The following is a 23,931-nucleotide window of genomic DNA, read 5'->3' on the forward strand; positions in this document are numbered from 1 at the left end:
ATCCTAAATATTAAATCCTACCGAATGTCATACCATTTATAACTATCCTTCTTCAAATCAAATCCCAAACCCACCAACCCCCGATTAACCAAAACCTGAATCATCCCACACCCACATTCACCAACCTACACACATACACACACGCAGGTGCTGTTCGTTATTCCGAAGGTTCGTTTTTCCAAAGGTTCATTTATCCGAAACACACAATTCCCTATACCTAGAGGTTCGTTAATCCGAAAATGAAAAAGGGTTCGTTAATCCGAACATTTGTGGCGTTATTCCGAAGGTTCGTTGATCCGAAAATGAAATTCGGAATAACGAACCTTCGGAATAACGAACCTTCGGACTAAAGAGCCTTCAGAATAACGAACCGTCGCTATAACGAAATGTAACCCCCCCCCCCGACACACAAACCCGAACCGATACCACCTTCCTTCCTGATGAAACTACTGCCCAATGTTGATACATAAGACATAATGGACCGTATGCATAAAAGCAGCATCCGCCCGCACGCAAGCACCACTCCAAATTCATACAAATCCGTCAAACTCATCCAAGTCAAAGCTGCTGATAAAATCAATATAACGCGTATACCCATGCCAGCAACAGCTTACTAGGTATCCCTCCCCACGCGCAGCCAAAACACAAACGCTGACATAATAAACACATTCTTCCATCATAGTTATACACTACACACACACACACACACACACACACACACACACACACACACACACACACACGCACACACACACACACAAACGGACACTAAATTATCATGTGCGCGCCCACATACTTCCTTGAAACCTCACCATGACTTTTTACATGGCATGTTTGCATGCATGGATGTAGCCATGTAAGTTATGTGTTGGTATTTCAATGACTATGTCAAGAACGATATAATAATACCCAGCAAAATGTGCTTCGAGGGCGGGCGACAATCCTTGCCGCCAGCCCTCGTCACAGATTGTCGCCAGACGACAATCTTTGACGGGGCGACAATCCTTCACGCCAACTCCGTCAAGGATTGTCGCCCCCGAGCCGGGGGCGACAATCCTTGTCGCAACATATGTGTTTTTATTTCAATTATTCTAGCTGTTGGTGAAATGCCGATACTCCCCTACTTTTGTTCCTTTATTAAAGAAAATTGCGGTTTATACACGAAGAAAAGGACAAAGAAGGCCCTATCAACCTTCCAACTTTTTGCTTACGCTATCCTAATTTTCCTCACGTTAACGTTATGTAAACAATTGTAGTTTAACATTCTCTTCAGAGTTGTTCTATGTATTTACTTGCTTTTCGTCTTTATGATGGTCGACAACTCCTCCAAACGACACATCCTAATTCTCTTGATCTGTTCCTTTCTTATTCGCTTTCATTTCATTCGCAGCAAACCCTCATGCTGGCGCTCTCAAAAACAACTACCTCTAATTTTTTTGTTTGTTTGTTGTTGTTGTTGTTGTTGTTTTCAGCTGCCTAATGTTCCCGTTCAGAGCGCGACTAAAAACGGATAGTCATTCTGCGGCGTCGGTAGCGACATAATCCCTCTTCTCCGTAAAATATAAATTTCCCTGTGCCCTTGGCTCTTGTTGTCATGGAAGCGGGGGGGGGGGGGGAGGAAATGTGTGTGTGTGTGTGTGTGTATGTGTGTTTGTGTATGTGTGCATGTGTGTGTGTATGTGTGTGAGTGTGTGTGTGTGTGTGTGTGTGTGTGTGTGTGTGTGCGTGTTGAGAGGGAGGGAGAAGATGTTTATTGAGGGAATGATATTGCTCGGGGAAGATGACTGCGTTGAAGCATATAGCTTCCGTTATCAGTGATTATCATTTCATACAATTAGGATGGGCTGGAGCGACGCGACGGTCCGCAGCGATTTCTGTCGTTAACACAATGTATTGAATGGTGTATCATCTAGAAGTGTGATAAGAACTATATTTGTAATATCGACCATAGATGTAACATACTGTATTTGCATCCTAATTGTAATATCAACCCTCAATGTAGTATATTTTAACCCCATGTGTATAATAAATCGTGTCAACCCTTTAATGTATATATCCAGACCCCTATAATACATTTTAACCCTAAATCAACAGGAGACAATCATACAGTATTATGTAATACATTTTGAACCCTAAATATAAAACCCTTTAGGCTATGGGCTGTAGTAGGAGTGGTGATGTAGACTGGTTACACTTTTTGTGATGGTACAGTTTCGGTTGAGATGGGGCTGGATGTTTTTAACGTCTTTTGATGATGATTTTTTTAAGGTATTGAGAAACCTCTTACGAAACATATAGGAGCATGATGTAATTCTAAGAGGATTTCAAGTTTATTTGATGAAAATCGGTTTTGAAATGGCTCAGATAAACAGAACTTAAGCGATCCTAATCGTCATCATGCTAATAAAAGATTTACTTTGTTTTTGGTTATCTCAGCAATATTTCAAAACCGATTTTCATCAAATAAACGTTGAATTTCTCTTGAACTATTGTATGTTTGTTAACATTTCATAAAGTGTTTTTGAAGTATCTTTGCAAAAAGTTAGAAGCTGAATCTTCACCTCAACTAGTACTATACCACCAACTTTATCAAGCAATGGCAGGAAAATTTAAAATCAGTCCTCGGTTTTCTCATGCAGCTTGTTCGGCTGTCCAATGTGAAAACCAATACATGTTGTTGATTCACATTACATGTATCTTGTTCCACATAACATCGAGACAAAAATTCAGACTTCGCTCAAAGTAAGTTTGGCTAATTTATATTCATATCTTGTTCGAGACTCATTATATGAATGGCGATAGGAAGAAAGAAAGATACCACTAAATAGATAGATAGACAGATAGGTTGATAAATAGATAGAAAGATAAATAAATAAATAGATAGATAGATAGATAGAAAGATGGATAAATAGATAGATAGATAAATAGATAGATTAGAAGATAGATAGATGAATAGATAGCTTAGGTAGATATATAGACAGATAAATAAATAGATAGATAGATAGACAGACAGAGCCGAGACAAAGACAAGCAAAGAGAAAAAAAATAGGGTCGATATTACACGAAGGGGTGGATATAACATTTAGGGTTAAAATGTATCACAAAGTATATTTTAGGCTGATATTACATTATGGTTTATATCACATTTAGGGTAGATATTCAGGGTTGAGTTGTATTACATTCAGGGTCGATATGACATTCAGGGATGTCTTCGGTTATTACACTGGAAGGTTAGAATGCATGACATTTGGTGTCGATGAATTAATCGCTGAATCAATGTTGCCTATATTATCATGCAAATTGTGTATGATTATAGAAGAAAACTATTATTTCAGAGTTCAGCAACCACGCAGGTCTGCAGCCAGTGACATGTTCACACTGTCATCATTCAAATTGATAATCATATTTGATTTCCTGCAATTCGTGGCTCTGGTATTTCTTTTTTTAACCTCTGACATTGTGACTTCTAGTATTTGTACCTTTGGTATCTTACCCTTTTGCATCAACAATAAAAAAATGTGAAATTTTAACATATGGGAATTCTCCGAGAATTTTTACCTGTAGTATTTTACCTCTGGATTCAATTTTTTTTTCAAGAGCAAGGCTTTTGTCAGTCATCAGACATGAGAATTGTAAATAATATATTCACTCAAAGTTGTGTTGTCAGCGAAGCATTGTTTGACGAACTTTGATTTAAAAAAAAGAACAACAAATTTGAATTGAATTGAATTGCAATTTTATGTGAAAGACTTTGGGAAGTGGGTCTGACATAGACCCGAGGCTAGATATCGAATCGATGGGTTACTAAAAACACTATTCAATCAATTCAATTCAATCAATCATAGTTCATTTCCAATCAACGAATGTCAAAACATAGTACAAAGTATACATGTCATGAAATAATATTGTTCAAACATTTGCATGACTGGTAGATTCATGTAGTATTCGAGATGAATTATATAACAACATATATATATATATATATATATATATATATATATATATATATATATACATATATACATACATACAATAATTAGGAGGAACAATGCATATATATGCTTCGTGCGGAAAATAAATTCGATTTTCGACTATGTCCCAATCGAGTTTACATTTCTCTTTCACAGCACTCAATACAGATCACGGACGGTTTCCATGGCAGCAACCATGGAGCAGTCTCTCGCCATGTGAACCTACTGGCATCCGGATATACGAGTCGGTTTCTTCCGGATATTTCTACAGCAACTCCTGGTTCTCCAACCAGTGCCGAAATCGTAGGTTCAATTTTACAACCGCTAGTGACTGCGTTAAGAATAAAACCATTCTGATAGTGGGCGATTCCACGTCACATCAGATATATCGCTACATGACAGCCGTTTTGAAGCCCCAAGTTCTTTCCCCTTATCGATGTCGCTATCATGGAACAAGGCCGGACATCGACTTCAATTTGTATTTCAAATTTCACGGTCTTCCAACGCGAGGGACTTCTGGAGGCCCAAGTGAGTGTAGTAACTGGAATACGGTGGAAGTTTTAGACGAGTTAGAATTCGTACCGGATGTGTTGGTGTTAGGTTTACACCATCATTTCAGCGTGATCTCCCTAGACCTCTATAGAGAGAGACTACGCAAAGTGCGGGCTGCTGTGAAAAGGCTCTTAGAAAAAAATCCTCGGCTTCTTCTCATTCTCAGAAGCGCCAACACGAGGTCGTTTAGATCACTTGCAAGTATTCTCTCTGACAACGAGTGGTACATTTACCAACTGGACAGAATCTTTAGCGAGATGTTTGCGGATTTCCCGAGGGTGTGTCGAGTTGATTTGTGGAGTATGACAGTGGCACAGTTTGATAGGGATACTATTCACGCCAGGTCAACAGTTATTTCAAACGCAGTCCATATGATGTTTTCCCACATTTGTCCAGTTTGACGCCTATGATTGCAGCGTTGTAATGACGTAAGGATATTGAAGGTGTACAAACCAGTGGCTGGAGAGTTTTGAAGTGATGACGTCATCAAGTGGCCTAATTTGCATATACGTTATACGATCACTGTTCACTTCTTAATTTGTATATCGTTTTGCTATCAAAATAATTACTGTCTGTTCATTGGTAGTAAAAAAAAAAACACGTTAATAAAGTAGTTCTTTCAACAGTTTCGATTTTCGATCTCAATGGGACATACAACTTTTTTTTTTTAAATACAAGTAGGTCCATATGTGTAGCTGAATTATCAATAATGTAAGGAAAACAATGCGGTCTTGCAATTCATCGGCCGCGAAACATTACATTTTTTAGATGCCCGGCTGCCCCAGGACCTCATTAACGGTACAATATACGGTCCTTGGCTCCATCCTACACCCCTCCACAGACACACACACAAACAGACACACAGATGCACAGACACACAGATTATCCAGTACTTTTTCATTCCATTCCGCATGACTATATATCAATATACAAAACAAATTTACAAAACTTAATATCTAATGTCAAGAATAAATCAAGTGGATCTGAAAGAAGTCCTATATACAGTGGCGTATCTAGGGGGGGGGGGGGCAAGGGGGGCACGTGCCCCGGGCGCCACTCCTTGGGGGCGCAAAAAACGAAAAAAAAAGCGAAGAAAAGAAGGAAAAAAAACGAAGAAGAAGAAGAAGAAAAGAAAAAAGAAGAAGAAAAAAAAAACTCGCCCGGAAAAGGTGGGGGGAGGGAGAATGGTGGGGGGGGGGGGGGGCAGAAAACCAAATCAAACAAGATAAAAACAAAACATGATGATGACGCGGACAAAATGACAATGTTTATTGTGTTCACACAAGAATTCCATGTTCCGTAAGCTGAAATACAACAATTTTCGGCGCGCTCGCTGCGCTCGCTCGCCAAATATATATAAAAAAGAAGGTAAGAACAAAACTTGATGATGACGCGGACAAAATGACAATGTCTATTGTGTTCACACATGTCATTTGATATTTAGCAGGCAAAATGTTTCACTGAGCAGCGGTTGCAATTCGTCGACGACCATCCGAACCGTCGTATATGTCAAAATTCGGTAAATTTTTCGAATTTCAGATTTTGCCGTTTTAAGAAAGCCCAGCACACACTCTTTCTACTCACAAAATTTTGGAACCGGATTTTGTGTTTTTAACAGAGAAATTTGATATACGTCATTTTGCCTGAACGCGAATTGGCTGAAGGCGTTCATCCGAACCGACGTATCGCTATACGTCGGTTCGGGTGGACGCGAAACTTCGAGTCGCGTTCAGAGAAGGTGTCGTATCGCCCCGGATCAGCCAGAACTGGCAGAAGCAGACGATGGAGCGTCAACTGGACCCTCCCCAGGACCGGTGAGTTTTATTGTGAGTAGCTATGAAATCATGCGATTTCAATTAAAATGAACAGACCCAAGCAAGTTCTATCCATAAGATTGTCACTTGTCAAGATAAATACGCAGATTGTCGTGGGTTTCCCCAAATATTTCGTCGTGTTGTTAGGTGTAGTCCTGTGTATAGATAAATATGTGGGTACAAAGGGATACTATAGTAGAGTTTAAAATCATAGACCCTTACTAGTCTAGAAGAAAACAACGTTCACAATGATCTCATTGAGTTGGCTTTATGTGCTTATGGTCCATATATGGACCTCATACGTAGTGGGTGTGGGCAATGCCAAACTGTTAACACTTCAGGGTGAGTTGTTTTGGAATTACCACAAAAAGTACGAGATTACTAGACGAGTCTAACAATTAAGTTACGTAGTCACAGCCAACAATTTAGAGCCGCTAATCGCTGGTTCATCATTGAGTGTAGGACCCTAGAGTTCTGATGATAGGTTCTACTTACTTATATTTTTATGGCCGATTGAGCCCCAAGCTTGCAAGCACACACAAAGAAAAACACCCAAATCTGAGTGTAATGACAATGTATCTCATGTGAATTTGCCAATGTAAGCCAGGGATCTAGTAGTAGAAGGGCCTAGCATAGGCTATACTGGCTATAGTAAAATGAACGATTATAAATTACCAACGTCTGTAAATTCACCTGATACTAGGATTCCTAGGACTCTAGGAGTAGGATTAAATTATGCTGGCCCATAAATACATGTGTGTTGTTCAGAGATCTAGCCAACTGCAAATGCTTTGTACCGGTACGGTACCGGTACTGATCATGAGTATGAATTTTTATGCATTTTTATGTCGCTGTGAGTGCCAAGTCTCCATAATATTGAAATCACTGCAATGAAGGCTTTAGTGTGTTAACATGCCGGAGGGCAGTACTTGAGTAAGCCCCTCCTGTGATATCTTATAGTAATACGTTGATGTTTTACAAGTAAAATATATAAATTGAGGTCTTAACGCAATGTTCCAATTGTCAGATCTAGCCTAGCTAGGCTATAGGTGCCCACACATTCTAGAGAGTAGTTTTGCAGTACCATAAGCACAGGGGATCTTCGCCCTCTATCCGTTTTATAATATGAGTTGAATTGTGCTTTTGCATTTTTATGATCAATGTAAAAATAGACCACTAGATAGGCTTGAGGTAAAACATTTCTGCTAAAATTAAAAAATATATTTTTAATACACTTGTAGTGAATGTTTTTGTTTTTGTTTGTTACAGCTCTTTGTCCTCAGGGAAACCAACAGATGTTGAAGTCCTTTGGGACAAAGATGGTACAAGGAATACCGTAGCTGTTGATCAACTGAAATTCAGGAAGGGCATGCTTCCCACGACTTGGAGTTCGTGTGTCAATGCGATGGCACAGGAAACTGTGGAAAGGCACAGTTACTGCTGTGTATGGGGGAAAGAATTCTGAAAGCAGTAGCGATGATGGAAACACAAGCACCGCAGACAGCAGTGACTAAGATGATACTTCTGATGATGACGATGATGACAACATTTACCTGGCGAACTTAGGTAAGATTGTGCGCACACAAACGAATACATACTTGTAGTAAAAAGTATGGACAGTATATAGTGTGTGTGTGTTTATTCAATGCCTCTAATAACTTCATAACTGTGCTGCAATGTTAGAAGTAGCTTACTCCATACTGTATGAATGCAATGAAGTAGTGCCTGGTATATAAGGTTTTCATGGTGTCAACTCATAGACAGCACAACCTGGTATACCAAGTTTTCACAATGAAGACATGAGCGTGTACTTGTGTAGCCTTAATTTATGTTTATTTGTGTTATGCCTAAAAAATAAAAAAAAAACTTTAATGAACAGATTAGACCTTCTATCAGTTTCTTTTCTTTTTCTGTGTCACATCTGCTTGTATTTTGTGTTGGTTACTTTTTCCAATTTCATAATGCCTTGTTTTGCTGCAAAACTGAAAATCTATGTGTGTAGCCAGCAAGGCTGAGTTTAAAGAATTTTGGCTTACTGACCCCATTCGGGTGCCCTGTACGTAACAAAAGAGTTTGTAAGCCTATCAGCAAATGCTATTTTTGTGCCTCACTTCCAATGTTTTTGTATTCTTCATAATCACATGCAATTGACTGTGGAAAGAAGATGCATGTACCGCTTGACTGCTTTTGCATTTAATGCAGATCACCACAGTCTGTCAGATCTCTGCTGATGGGCAAAATTAAAACTCTTGTTTGTGGACATTTACATAGGGCTATCTGAAAATGTGGTATTAAAAGGTTAATCTTAATTTTTTTTTAAAAATCATCTTTAAAAAAAAATAGGATAGTAACAGTGTAAAATGTATGCACTATGTATATTTTGTTTTCCTCATTTACAGTTGGCATCAAAAAGGACATCAGCTGCATTCTAGAGATACCAATGCTAGTATTGAACAGTGAAGGAGAACCGTTAGATCCATCCCAGCAGAATGTCAGCTCTGACCAACTTCTCAATGGTGAGTGTTTGTAAAGCCTTAATCTTGTTCAGAAACCCAAGCAGATATGGTTGAATCAATCTTGTTGGAATATCAATTAGTAATCCGCGTTAAATTATGCTATTGCTGTCATATAATAGCAAATAAAAAGAATGACATCAACTATACACAAGCAAAGACTGTAGCATCCTGGCTACCATGTACCAGTATTTGTTGCAGTTGTCTGGGGTGGGTCAAGGAATTCTGTAAATTGGTGGGGGGGGGGGGGGGGGAACACATGCACATCCTCCAGTTTTTCTCTGTTTATTTTTTGTTTAAAAAAAGGGCATCATAAACCCCATGTGTCCCTGTGCGGATCCACCATGGGTTGTAATCTGGATGACAAAGAAATGATAAAGCCAATCTTTCAATAAATATGATTTTTTAAAAATGCAATATTTATGCACCATGTGTATTTTCTTTTTCTTTTTGTTTTCTTCATTTCCAGTTGGCATCACCAAGGACATGGACTGCATTCACGAGATACCAATACCAGAATTGAACAACGAAGCACCAGGAGATCCATCCCAGCAAAATGTCAGCTATGACCAACTTCTCACTGGTGAGTGTTTGTAAAGCCTTAATCTTGTTGGGAAACCCAACCAGATATTGCTGCATTAATCTTGTTGGAATATCCATAATAGTGATTAAGATTAAATGATGCTATTGCTGTCTTATACACTTTAATAGCAATAAAAAAGGATGACATAAACTACACACAAGCAAAGAATGTAGTATCCTGGCTACGATGTGCCAGTGTTTTTTGCAGTTGTCAGGGGTGGGTCCAGGAATTCTGTGAAGTTGGGGGGGGGGGGGGGACCACACGCATGTCCTCCAGTTTTTCTGTTCATTTCTTTTGTTTAAAACAAAGACAAAAATAAAGGGTATCTTACACCTGATGTGCCCCACATGAATCAACCACTGGTTGCAATCTGGATGACATGTTATCCTTCTTGTCATATTTTAGCAAATGGCTAACACACAACTGGAGAATGTAGCTTGTCTGCAAATTGTACCTGGACCTTCCAAGCAGAGTGATAATTAATCTATGAGCAATTCTCAAATGAGGATGCATGTACCGTTTGACTACTTTTGCATTAATGCCGATCAGCAGTCTGTCCGATCTCCGCTGATGGGCAAAAAAACCCCTCTTGTTTGTGGACATTTAAATAGGGCTTTCTGAAAATTGTGGTATTAAAAGGTTAATCTTAATATAAAAAAGATAAATTCAATCTTTAAAAAAAACCTGATAGAAACAATAAAATAAACATAGGCTATGTATATTTTGTTTTCCTCATTTACAGTTGGCATAAAAAAAGACATCAGCTGCCTTCCTGAGATACCAATGCTAGTATTGAACAATGAAGGAGCACCGTCAGATTCACCCCAGCAGAATGTCAGCTCTGACCAACTTCTCAATGGTGAGTGTTAGTACAGCCTCGACCTTGTTGGGAAACCCAACCAGATATTGCGGAATCAATCCTGTTGGAATATCCCTTAGTAATCCAGATTAAATGACGCTATTGTTGCCATATAATAGCAAATAAAAAGAATGACATCAACTATACACAAGCATAGAATGTAGCATCCTGGCTCCCATGTACCAGTATTTTTTGCAGTTTTCAGGGGTGGGTCCAGGAATTCTGCAAATTGGGGGGGGGGGGGGGGACCACACGCATGTCCTCCAGTTTTTCTCTGTTAATTTTTTTGTTAAAAAAAGGGGGGGCATCTTAAACCCTATGTGTCCCCGCATGGATCCACCATGGGTTGTAATCTGGATGACATTTTGTCCTTTGAAAGAAATGATAAAGTCAATCTTTCAATAAATATGATTTTAAAAAAAAATGTAATAGTTATGCACCATGTGTATTTTCTTTTTCTTTTTGTTTTCTCCATTCCCAGTTGGCATCACCAAGGACATGGACTGCATTCACAAGATACCAATACCAGAATTGAACAACGAAGCAATGTCAGCTCTGACCAACTTCTCACTGGTGAGTATTTGTAAAGCCTTAATCTTGTTGGGAAACCCAGCCAGATATTGCTGCATTAATCTTGTTGGAATATCCATCAGTAATTAAGATTAAATGATGCTATTGCTGTCTTATACACTTTAATAGCAATTAAAAAGGATGACATAAACTACACACAAGCAAAGAATGTAGCATCCTGGCTACCATGTACCAGTGTTTGTGTTGTCAGGGGTGGGTCCAGGAATTCTGTGAAAGTTGGGGGGGGGGGGGGGGGGGGACCACACGCACGTCCTCCAGTTTTTCTGTTTATTTCTTTTGTTTAAAAAAAGACAAAAATAAAGGGCATCTTACACCTGATGTGCCCCACATGAATTAACCACTGGTTGCAATCTGGATGACATGTTATCCTTCTTGTCATATTGTAGCAAATGGCTAACACACAACTGGAGAATGTAGCTTGTCTGCCATTTGTACCTGGACCTTCCAAGCTGAGTGATAATCTATGAGCAATTTTCAAATGAGGATGCATGTACCGTTTGACTGCTTTTGCATTGATGCAGATCACCAATCTGTCCGATCTCTGCTGGGCAAAGAAAAATTCTTGTTTGTGGACATTTACAAAGGGCTACCTGAAAATTGTGCTATTAAAAGGTTAATCTTAGTAAAAGAAATTATAAAGTCAATCTTTCAATAAATATGATGGAAACAAATAAAATGTTTGTGCACCATATGCATTTGTTTTTCTTTTTGTTTCTTCATTTCCAGTTGGCATCACCAAGGACATGGACTGCATTCAAGAGATACCAATGCTAGTATTGAACAATGAAGCACCGTCAGATCCATCCCGCAGAATGTCATCTCTGACCTGCAACTTCTCACTGGTGAGTGTTTGTAAAGCACTTAATCTAATCGGGAAACCCAACCAGATATTGCTGACTCAATCTTGTTGGAATAACCATTAGTAATCCGGAATAAATGATGCTATTGCTGTCATATAATAACAAATAAAAAGAATGACATCAACTATACACAAGCATAGAATGTAGCATCCTGGCTAATATGTACCATTTTTTTTTTTTTTTGCAGTTGTCAGTGGTGGGTCCAGGAATTCTGTAAAGTGTGTGTCTGGGGGGGGGGGGGGACCACACGCACGTCCTCCAGTTTTCTCTGTTGATATTTTGTTCAAAAAAACAAAAACAATAAGGGCATCTTACACCCCATATGTCCACGCATTGATCCACCATGAGTTGTAAAATGGATGACATCTTGTCCTTTCAAAGAAATGATAAATTCAGTCTTTTGATAATATGATAAAACAAATGTAATATTTATGCACCATATGTATCTTGTTTTCCTTTTTGTTTTCTTCATTTCCAGTTGGCATCACCAAGGACATGGACTGCATTCAAGAGATACCAATACACACTTTGTACCAGAATTGAACAATGAAGCACCATCAGATCCATCCCAGCAAAATGTCAGCTCTGACCAACTTCTCACTAATTATTGCTTGCCTATGGTGCCTACAGTTGTTTGTGCATGCAAAAGCAATTTAGTCTATGTATTCAAATTTTTGATAATTTATCACTCCGCACTATCTCCCCACCACAATTTGCCATGTTATGATTTGTCTATTCTATAGCTATTAAATATTCTATGATATCATAATAAGCTTTGATATTTCTTTAACAATAATTGTCATATTTTTTCCTGTGAAAGATGTACATGTAACAGCTTTATTCCTCCTTCCAAATGTGATTTGATTTCTGTAGGACCGTTGCGTAGATATTACCGTTATATCGAAATGAAAGTACAATCACAAACATGCACATTTTGTAATAACAACTCAAATCATACAATGTACTTTTTTTTTAGCCCTAAGACCTGAGTTATTAGAGATTCACTAATATTAGGAGGAAGTTGGCCTTCTGCTTTAAGCCATTTCCATCTGATGAATGTTTCAGAATGTTTTTCAATATAAACTGCATTGTGTACAATTTTCTCATGTTAAAATCGGTTTAACAATTGATTTAGATCAATATCTATGTAACCAAAGACATTTTGATTTGCACATTTAAAAATGTTCGAGGAAATGTAACCATTGTATTAAAGGACATGTTCATTATCAATGAATTTAAATCAATATCTATTTTACCACAGACATCTTGATCATTCTGTAAATTCAAAAATTTTTAATGAAATTTTACCATTGTATTTAAGGACATGTTCATTCCTTTTCTTTTCTTTTTGGATGGGATATATGGATTGATTTTGAAATAAATATTGCTGCATTTTAATACAGCCTTGTCTCAAGACTCACTTTCTTTGTTTTGTTTTGTTTTTCTCTTCTATGTACTGTGACCTCATATCGTGAGGAAATCATAATATTATGCACACTAAAATGTCAGCATATATAATTGGAAGTGAAATGATATTCATAGTACTACTTGAATATCATTTAAGTCTGTAGGACAATACACCTTTTATTATTTGTGTGAACAAGTACAATCCATGTTTGTGTGTGTGGATGTTTCTGCGTAGAAAATTAATTTGCATCTGTTTCAGAGTCCTGAACGTATATACATGTATAAATATAAAAAAACAATAATGTGAGACAGACGTGTGGCTAAGTAAATTTTTTGCATGTTATTTCTGATGAGCAAGCTGATAATTGAGTTTTACCCAACTGAATGATCATGAATTATGTCTGCCATGCATGTAAGCTATAAAAGAAAATCTTTATTCATGGGTTAAAATGTACAGTATTCATCATGGCAGCTTAGAAAGAATGAAAGTTAGGTCATTGCAGTCATGATTGCGGCATGAATTATCACAAAGAATAGCAAGGCTTGGATGTGTGATTTTGGTTTTTGTTTACAGTATTGGAGAGTGGGAGAGAGGGTTAAAGCGTTGGAAGGGAAAGAGAAGAGGTGGAGGAGAGCAGTGAGAAGATGAAATGAGAGGAAAAAGAAGAGGCAGGCTGCAATGGAAAAGCAATAATTTCATTGGCCCCACCTCTTTCACAATACATGTATAACCACTTTTTGCGTGATACAAATTAGATACAAACTGATCAAAGATAATGTGTCCTAAACATAGAGTGGGTTTTTTGATTGTTTGTTTGTCTGTTTCTTTGTTTGTTTTTTACATCAAAGGAACTCTCGTCTGATGCCTGAAGCGTAATTCATGTCAAAAAAACAAAACAAAACAAACAAACAAAAAATCTGCAGAGGAATCTCCCCCTCCCCTACCAGTGTTTCATCATGCATGCCAAAACTAGTCCTTGGACATATTTGTACTACATCTTATGAAATTATGACACAGAATAGTTGCATTCACACAAAAATATGCACGAAATCACTCGTTTTACAGATAAATACCACGTAACCATGCATATCGCATAGACGCGCGTGTTATAAGAATAGGATACGTCGGTTCGGAGATCGCACTTTCGGTACGCGCGTTCAGCAAACTGACGTATCACCCCGATACGTCAGTTCGGATGACCGCGCGTACTGAGAGTGCGATCTCCGAACCGTCGTATACCTGTTTTTCGACTCTTCCTGTGCGGAGGCCTTTCTTTTTGTGAACGTAGCATTAGTTTTATTCATACATGATTTTAAATACATATATTATACGAATCGTCTGGAATTTGCCTTTCTTTTCATATAAAAAGATCGGGAATAAAAGCAAGAAATTTCTTTACACTAGACTTCAAAGGACCACCAAACTTCAAACGCGTTTTTCTCGAAAACGTGTTCTCGCACGCCGCTGACAGATACGACGGTTCGGATGGTCGCCGACGAATTTCTTCGTTCTGAAGCGATCGCCAATTGGATCAAAAGGCGCCAACGGTTTCGAACATACGGGGGGGGGGGGGGGCTCAAAAAACCCCAAATCAAACAAGATAAGAACAAAACGCAATGATGATGCGGAAATATACAAATTTCGGCTCTCTCGCTCGTACTAATTTAGAGTATTTTTTCAAGTCCTCAGTTTGGTGGTATAAATCGTTATCTATAAGGCCGTCACTGTATCTTGATTAGAATTGTAAGATTTAATAAGCAAAAAATGACAAGAGTTCCATGTTTAGTATGCTGAAATATAAAAATTTTCGGCTCACTCGCTGCGCTCACTCGCCAAAATTTATCACAAAAAGGAAGAAGAAGAGAAGACCAAAACGTGACGACGCGGTCAAAATGACAATGTCTATTGTGTTCACACATGTCATTTAATATTTAGCAGGCAAAATGTTTCACTGAGCAGCGGCTGCAATTTCTTTCGATCTGAAGGCGATCGCCGATTGGATCAAAAGAGGACGCCAACGGTTTCGAACATACGGGGAGGGGGGGGCGCAAAAAATCAAAAAAGATAAGAACAAAACGTAATGATGACGCGGAAATATACAAATTTCGGCTTCAGTTTGTTGGTATAAATCGTTATCTATAAGGTCGTCACTATATCTTGATTAGAATTGTAAGATTTAATAAGCAAAAAATGACAAAAATTCCATGTTTTGTAAGCTAAAATACAAAAATTTTCGGCTCGCTCGCTGCGCTCGCTCGCCAAAATTTATATATATATGTATATAAAAAAAGAGAGATAAGAACAAAACGTGATGATGACGCAGAAATATACAAATTTCGGCTCACTCGCGCGCACTAATTTAAAGTATTTTTTTAAAGTTCTCAGTTTGTTGGTATAAATCGTTATCTATAAGGCCGTCACTATATCTTGATTAGAATTGTAAGATTTAATAAGCAAAAAATGACAAATATTCCATGTTTTGTAAGCTGAAATACAAAAATTTTCGGCTCGCTCGCCAAAATTTATATATATATATATATATATATATATATATATATGTATATATAAAAGAGAGATGAGAACAAAACGTGATGATGACGCAGAAATATACAAATTTCGGCCCACTCGCGCGCACTAATTTAGAGTATTTTTTTTAAGTCCTCAGTTTGTTGGTACAAATCGTTATCTATAAGGCCGTCACTATATCTTGATTAGAATTGTAAGATTTGATAAGCAAAAAATGGCAAGAATTCCATGTTTTGTAAGCTGAAATAAAAAAAATTTTCGGCTCGCTCGCCAAAATTTATCAAAATTCGCTACGTTTAAATCACCCTCAAAAGACCCCTTTTAAGTGCTTGAAAAAAGCATTTCATGTAGACTTTTTTTAAAGTCCCTACCGGGATGGGGTTGGGGTTGAACACTTTTTCAGAAATTAGGGGCGCAATTTTCGCGCTTGCCCCGGGCGCCGTTTCCCCTAGATACGCCACTGCCTATATATTACAAGATATGTTATCATTTGACGTTTGTATTGCCTATATGTATATTGCTTGGAAATGAAAATAAAACATGAATGAATTAATGAACATGAATGAATGAATGAATGAATATATATATATATATATATATATATATATATATATATATACAACTCCGTTCTCCTCCTACGAATTGTACATAACACTTCTTAATTTGTATATCACTTTGCTATCAAAATAATTACTGTCTGTTCATTGGTAGTAAAAAGAAAGACACGTTAATGAAGTATTTCTTTTCAAACAGTATGTAATCAGTAACCAAAATTAAACTGTAAATCACAAAACAAACGAGAATCGATTTCCTTATTAAAGAGAATATCATTAATTCCTATCACTAAACTTCATATAGGCCCTCCTCCCTAATCATATTAATCTCCTAAAATTGTTCTCTTACCCACGAACACACACACACACACACACACACACACTTTTTTGCACAATATGAAATCATATTCACAAAGAAACATACATTGTAATACACAAAATGGCAGGTAGTACATTGCATAACACTCACTTATGCTACTCAATCATATAAATTAGTAGATGCAAAGAAAAAAATATACAAATCCCATCCCTACCCCCTACCCCCCCCCCCCTTAGAAAAAAAGAGTTACATGAATACTTGCAGCTATAACTTTGACGAAAATTCACCCATCCACACAGTCACACAACACATTTTCCGTGATTTTTATTGATTTATTTCAAATCACAGGCCTACATGAAATTGAATTTACATCATTTTCAGCTGCGAAAATGTTTCGTTTAATAATCACCGACGATGAAACTACAGATTAACCCAAAAGAGTTACATAAATACCCAAAACACCCCACTTTTTGATGTAATCCTAACCTATTTCTTTTTAGAGCAATTTCTTTTTCTTCATCCCGATATATCCCATTATCTTCTTACAAATTTCCTCAGGCGTAGGAATTACATCCTCTGACCCAGATCGAAAAATGATATACCGGCATTTCAAGATGAAAATTATTGTATTACAACATTTTGTTTTTTTATTGGATCCCTTCCCATCCATAATCCCAATATAGATATCTTTCTGCATTTCGAATATATGTCAACTCGAACCTGTCTATCACTGTCACAAAGGCCTAATAATAATAATAATAATAATGATAATAATAATAATAATAATAATAATGATAATGATAATAATAATAATGATAATAATAATAATAATGATAATAATTACATTGTCATTGCGCCATTTCCATTAATGAATGCTCAAGGCGCACTAGTAGACGAGAGCATGAAGAGAAGATGAAAAAAAAACAAGAGAAAAGTTCAAATACACACACACACACACATACACGCACACACATACACACAATTAGAAATAAATATCATTATGTTTCTACCGTTTGTCCAAAAGATGCTATCAAAAAAAGAATTCCATCCCATTTTCTTCTCATCATAAAAAAAAAAAAAAAATCGCTGGAAACCCAGCTAAAAACACCAACAACACATGCACCCGATTACATTCCGATGGTCATTAAGGGCTTGTTCCTATTAGTAACTTCAACGTACAAGGGCCTCAGAAGAAAAGAAAAATAATCATTGTCCTCATTAGTATTACATTTTTAATCCTCAAGTGTAATGAGTACACTATACACGAATATACGTAACTTCATCAGAAATCAAGCTGACACGAGTCTCTTGTAGCGCAGTAGAGTATAATATATATAGCAGCTGCGCTATTAGAAATGACATTATTATTGTTATCATTATCGCCCTCACCATCATTATTATCATTATTGTTATCATTATTGTTATTATATTATTATTATTATTATTATCATCATCATCATCATCATCATTTTTATCTTCATCATTATTACTATCATCCTTTTCCAAAAACAAAACGCAAACACACAACAACAAAACAGGCCGGACGTCAGAACTGAAAAAAAAAAGAAGAGAGAGAGAGAGAGAGAGAGAGAGATCCATTTTAGGCTCTCGAACTAATATGTAACTCTCCTTACCAAACTCGGAAAAAGAAAAATGTCTCAAAATTACCAAATATTTACACCGTTCCCATTTCTTCATGCAATGTGACCCAAGCTTGCATGTTTTTATTACTATTTCCTCCCTCCTCCAGATGAACTTTAAAAAAAAAAGTCCGCATCTTTTCCCGCAAAGGAAAATCATTTTCTGCTCTTACATTTTTAAACCAAAAGTATCAAATCATTCACGCACTTAAAACTATAGAAAAGTAATCCCAAATAGATATCCGTGCAGTCCATATCTTTTACCTTGACAATATAAACCTCAATAACAAAATGCCATGATATCGGCTTGCTCTGACATTATAAGGTACAGGTGTAGGGATAAGTGTGAATAAGTTTCCGTTTACAGTTGACAAAACGAACACAGATAATTTGCAAAATCAGCATTCAAAAACTGTTCCTTAGCGTATATCACCCCATATAATAATATGAACTGAAAATCACCATGTTTCGTAAAGTAATATCGTGCTTTTTGGTCTCGTATAAACATCAATTTCTTTATATAGGTAAAATCAAAATTACTCTCACTATCTTTAATTTGTAAACTGTAGACCTTTAACGAAATGTTCATTAATTACCTTCGACTGCATGGGTATTTTGACAATTTGTTGTCTGATCAGAAATACTCAAATATCACAAGGGGAAATATCAATCTGTTGCTATTTTATGCTACCTGCTGGCTCATTCCAACTTGTTAGAGTGTCATTGCAGACATCGCTTACTGCGTTTGAAGTAAACCAATTCCCTTCATGTACTAAGGCATGCCAAGGTTTTGAAAAGAAGCAACGAGCTTGACACGACCTCTTTCGAGGATGTGTACGTGGCAAATTCTTCAGTAGTCTTACCCTCTGTAAAAAATATTCCTATTGTTTTATGTCATTGTTTTTTCCGCTCAATGCTCACAGTTCCTAGCCTTCTGCATTTCCTTCCATACCTTCACAACTTCTGAATTAATTTAAAAAAAAAGTGGGATTGGGTTATTTTGACAGCGGCAATCTCAATCACTCGAAGTCACATCTGGACCAAAAAAAAAAAAAAAATAGTTGAAATATCATAATCTATATGGCACGTATTTAGATATTTAGTTGGCCATATTGAGTGAGAATCAGTGTATAATGAATCTATTCACGTTATAGTTCCTTTAACCAGAAACATTGGTTTGAGACCATAAACGTGTCTCATCCGTTACTATGGTAGCATCTCGGGGTTTTTTCAGTTTTCACAACGTACAGTGTATAGCGTGCTGCACTACCGTTTTCATAATCCCAGTTTTCTATGTTGCCTTTCAGCGACTAGTATGATCATCGATAAGGTATTTTGTTTTGGATAAAATACGTTTCATCTGCATGTATTGTTACATATATCTTTATGTTGCAAAGGAATTACTAGTTAACCATACACATTCGAATTTGACCATAACTACACGTGTCGCACCTGTTGCTATAATTATGGTTGCATTATCTTTTTCATATTCAAAATTTTCTATGTTAATTATAGTCTTTCAGCCACTAGTCAACATGCGTTGGCATTATATAGGTCCTTCAACCAGATACAGATATTGGAAGTATATTGTAACATCGTTTTTTCCGTTTTCACAACGTATAATATTATGCTGAATTATCAGTTTCATATCTACATTTTTTTAAATCTTTAGTCTTTCAGCCACTGGTATGATGAGGCCTTTTGTTTTGGATGAAATAAGTTTCATCTATATTGTTATATTGTATGTTTATGTTTGCAGAGGGATTTCTAGTTAAGCAGACACATTGGAATTATACCACGACTGTTATGTCTCACCTTTTGGTAAAATTTTATTGTACATGTACCATCTCGTGCCTATTGTAGTAGTCAAGTCAGCTTTCAATTTTTCACAACGTAGCATGCTGAATTATCGCTTTCATATCCACAATTCTCTGTGTTCTCTTCAGTATGTAGATAAAACTTGTTCATGGATTGAATGAAATACGTTTCATCTAGTAATTATATGTTTATATTTGCAGAGGGATTTCTAGTTGATAAGCAGACACGTTGGAATTAAACCATGACCGTGTCCCACAGCTTGCTATATAATGTAGCATATCATGCATGCTTTTCAACAGCTCGTATACATACAATTATTGAGGAGGCTTTTTATTTCAGATGAAATATCTTCATACACATTAATGTACTTTATTTGTGCAGAGGCTTTTCTCACATTGATATTAGACCAAGGCCGTGTATCACCTGCCAGTGCCTGTTGCCATGGTATACAATGTATACGCATTTTGTTCGGCGGTTTTTTTTTTTCAGTTTTCATATTCACAATGCAATTGCGATTGTTACCTTTATTTTTTTCAACAACTAGTATGATTATTGATGAGGCTTTTGTTGTTAATAAATGTCATTTCATCTATATTCACTTTTTTCATTTCGTCTATGCATAATATGATGATTAAAAATATCACACACACACACCACACACACACACACACACGCACACACACACACACACACACACACACACACACACACACACACGACTATAGACATGCAACAAGACACACTGAATATTCCAGTATCGAGGACATTACACTCGAGGTGAATTCTCTTGAAGTATAACAAAATTAGGGACTGGAAAATACCAGAGGAGCTGGAAAGGGGGAAATACGTAATAGCAGATACGAGTGTGCAAATTTAGCGGTCAATTTAATCTAACTAAACAATTAGAATCAAACAAACCCCAATACAAACAGATAAATAAGCAGAAATTTGAAGCAAAAGAGCTATTAATGACCCATTCGACACATTGTGTCAGTCCAATTAACTTGTGAGAAAATAATGACATCCTGCCAATTCAGAACAAAAAGAATTGCGTCTATAACTTGTATCGTCCATCCTTCATGAATGCAACATTCAACATAATGGGCAGGACGGGTGATTAACAGCCATCGGCAGCTTGCTCCCTATAGGACCAAGTACCATATACCATGGTGTGGAATACCATATGGTGTGGGAAGGCTGGCTCGACTGCTATATTTGAGAATCCACGTAACGAACTGGGTACAGATTTATCACTGATCTCTCTCTATTAAAGGGATAGTACAGTATTGGTGGAGATGAGAATTGGGCTTTTAACTTTTTGCGAGATACCAAGAAAACACTAATAATATAGTACAGAGCATACCATTTTAAGAGGAATTCAAAGATTATTTGATGAAAATCGGGTTTGGAATGACTGTAACATCCAAAAACAAAGTGAAACAAAGCAATCGCAATAAAGTGTGGGTCTCACACTTTATTACAATCACTCTTTTTTGGATATCTCAGCCATTTCAAAACCAATTTTCATCAAATAAACGTTGAATTCCTCATAGAATTACATGCTCTTTCAATTTTTCATAAGAGGCTTCTCATTATCTCACCAAAAGATGTTAGAAACCTGAAATTAGGTCTCAACCAAAACTATACAATCCCTTTAAAGTACACACACACAGCCGAAGATTCTCGACTGGAGTCGACCGTTTCCGATGAGCGCAAGCTTTGATGCAAATATTCTATTCGCTGATGGACACTGTTTGCGATGTTTTCGAAAGTGCCTTGGTGGGCAGTGAATGAAGCTCGAATCCATATAGTCATCAAGGAATCCCCAACGCTACCAGGTCTAAGCTTGCTCTTATAATAAAGTGATTCCTTATCTCGCTTTTACACCATGTTCCCGGCCACAGTAGTCACGTTTCAGGCCATCGTGGACAAAACGTGATGGACGTAAAGCAACATGGTGGGACGGGATAGGGAGACATGGCAGCTTGTGATTGCCGTGGATGCCATGTCAGATTTTTAATTAAATTCAGAGACTCCAACTCTCCCGCTTTCAACGGGAGATCTCCCGCCGAAAGCCCATTTTTGCAAAATCTCCTCTTCTCCCGCTTGAGATTTAATTTCACCTGCTTGAAATGATTTCTTACTCTGTGTCATCGTATGTTGTAAAATAAGGCTTAGATAGCACGAGATAACATCTAGGACCCCAGAGTTGGACCCAGGCAGCAAGGAACTTCGCGCACATCAAGTTAGAGTCTCCCGTTTGCTAGGGGTTTCAGGCGGGAGAATCTCCAGATCAGAAGATGCTTGGGGTTGGAGTCTCTGTTTAAAATTGCCACGGCAGTCCCGGTACTAATGAGAAACCCTGCCGTAATAAAACAGGGTGAACGCAACAAAACGCGGTGGCACGTAACACGGCGTAACAAAACTTGGAGGCAGTCCGTAGTGGGACGCGATGGAAAATATCTTGTAGTCTAGCCTGACCAGATGCCGTGAGAAGGGCATCTGATAGCTACATGTTTTAAACAGGACTGAAGACAAACAATGCGCACTACATTTCGGGCAAACGGGGCTGCCGTGGCCGCCGGGAGCATGGTGTAAATACAGCACTAGTGGCCAAATGAAATACTGTAAATCCAAAACAACACTAGCATGGTGTTTTTGGTGGCTCACATGTGTAATTTTCCTTCTTTTTTTTTTTGTGCAGGCTAATATTCAGTGTGATATCAGCAAGAAATTCCCTCACAAAAGTGGGGATGGAAACAACGTTTAAGGGTTACATAATTCTACATGTGGCATATCTCACTCTATATACACTATGTTGATACTGACACTGCAAGAAAGAGTCATACATGTATTAAACCAAGACTTTAGACTTTCTGATACATGTATCCAATTTAATTCTAAAAACATCCAGTAATCACAACTGAGGGAAGAAGGCAAATAAATAAAACATAAAAAAGTTAACTCACCCTCAATATCTCACCTTATACAAATGAGATATAAATTCTATGTTGTATGATGTAAGTCAAAACAACCTCAACAAAAGCAAAATAAAACAAAAACAAAAGACCCCCTAAAACCTGAAAAGGTTTAAAGCATAAAGCACTGAGTCTGCAAGACCACAGAGGTAGTGGATTTGCATGTGAAGATTTACATGCACATCAGGACACACATTGCACAACATTCGTTCACAATCTCATCACTTCTTGGGAATCAATATAAAAACATGATTGGGCAAAACTCTGATTCCTGATTAAAGGAGAATTTACCCCAGATATACACAGCAGAACCTCATTATAGGGAGGTTGGACAATACAAAACCCTATAACGTGATTTTTCTGGTTCCCACTTTTTATAGTGAATGTAGAAACATCAGTGGTAGGTTGTATACATCTATGAAGTTCAAGGAAAATCTGACAATCCATTTAAAATCTATCAATTTTTAAAGTTTGGGTTATATCCATGTGCTGCAATTGCTGGATAAGATAACAATTTGTGATGTCACAGTAGGGCAATAAGAAAATACAGAGAATGCCACAGTTTTCATTTTGTACGAAAAGTGCACATCCCCCCTCCCCGCCTTCTCATAGAGTGCTCTTCCATTAAGCTAAAAAAATCAAAGTTTGCCCAATTCTCTTTATATTTTCTCAATATCATTATTCTACGGTGACATCATGAATTCATGCAGTCTTCTTGTCCAGCAATGGCAGCACCAAAATTCTAAAAAAAGTTTTGAATGGATAGCCTGATTTTTCCTCAAACTTCACTGATGTGTACTACTAATATTTCTGCATTCATTCAGTCCACACATGTGAATTTGAGGTGATTTCCCCTTGGACACAAAAAAACACGCTCAAGATTGCCTCCAAAAATATATCTCTTCTCGTAACAAGTCATTCCTTTTCTCTCTGGTCGCATATGTC

The 23,931-nt window shown here is 37.3% G+C and overlaps 1 protein-coding gene across 1 annotated transcript; it reads left to right on the plus strand.

Annotated features, from left to right (window-relative positions):
• Positions 1 to 7,536: 7,536 nt before the first annotated feature.
• LOC139737232 (uncharacterized) lies at positions 7,537 to 22,778 on the plus strand. The gene is made up of 6 exons (XM_071647907.1): positions 7,537 to 7,903; positions 8,737 to 8,853; positions 9,320 to 9,433; positions 10,176 to 10,292; positions 10,774 to 10,865; positions 22,713 to 22,778. Exons 2-6 carry the CDS (start codon positions 8,778 to 8,780, stop codon positions 22,776 to 22,778), a joined length of 465 nt encoding a protein of 154 aa, XP_071504008.1. The 5' UTR covers positions 7,537 to 7,903; positions 8,737 to 8,777.
• Positions 22,779 to 23,931: the final 1,153 nt, after the last annotated feature.

This window comes from Diadema antillarum, unplaced genomic scaffold, assembly GCF_040938485.1.
Source record: "Diadema antillarum isolate AM-2024a unplaced genomic scaffold, OU_Dant_1.0 seq00000687_RagTag, whole genome shotgun sequence".
Lineage (NCBI taxonomy): Eukaryota > Metazoa > Echinodermata > Echinoidea > Diadematoida > Diadematidae > Diadema > Diadema antillarum.

Excerpts from the sequence above, each read along its gene's own strand:
- LOC139737232 (XM_071647907.1), top strand. The coding sequence starts at position 8,778 with ATGCTAGTATTGAACAGTGAAGGAGAACCGTTAGATCCATCCCAGCAG. Across the intron at positions 8,854-9,319 it reads CTCTGACCAACTTCTCAATG|TTGGCATCACCAAGGACATG; the intron begins GTGAGTGTTTGT and ends CTTCATTTCCAG. Across the intron at positions 9,434-10,175 it reads CTATGACCAACTTCTCACTG|TTGGCATAAAAAAAGACATC; the intron begins GTGAGTGTTTGT and ends CCTCATTTACAG.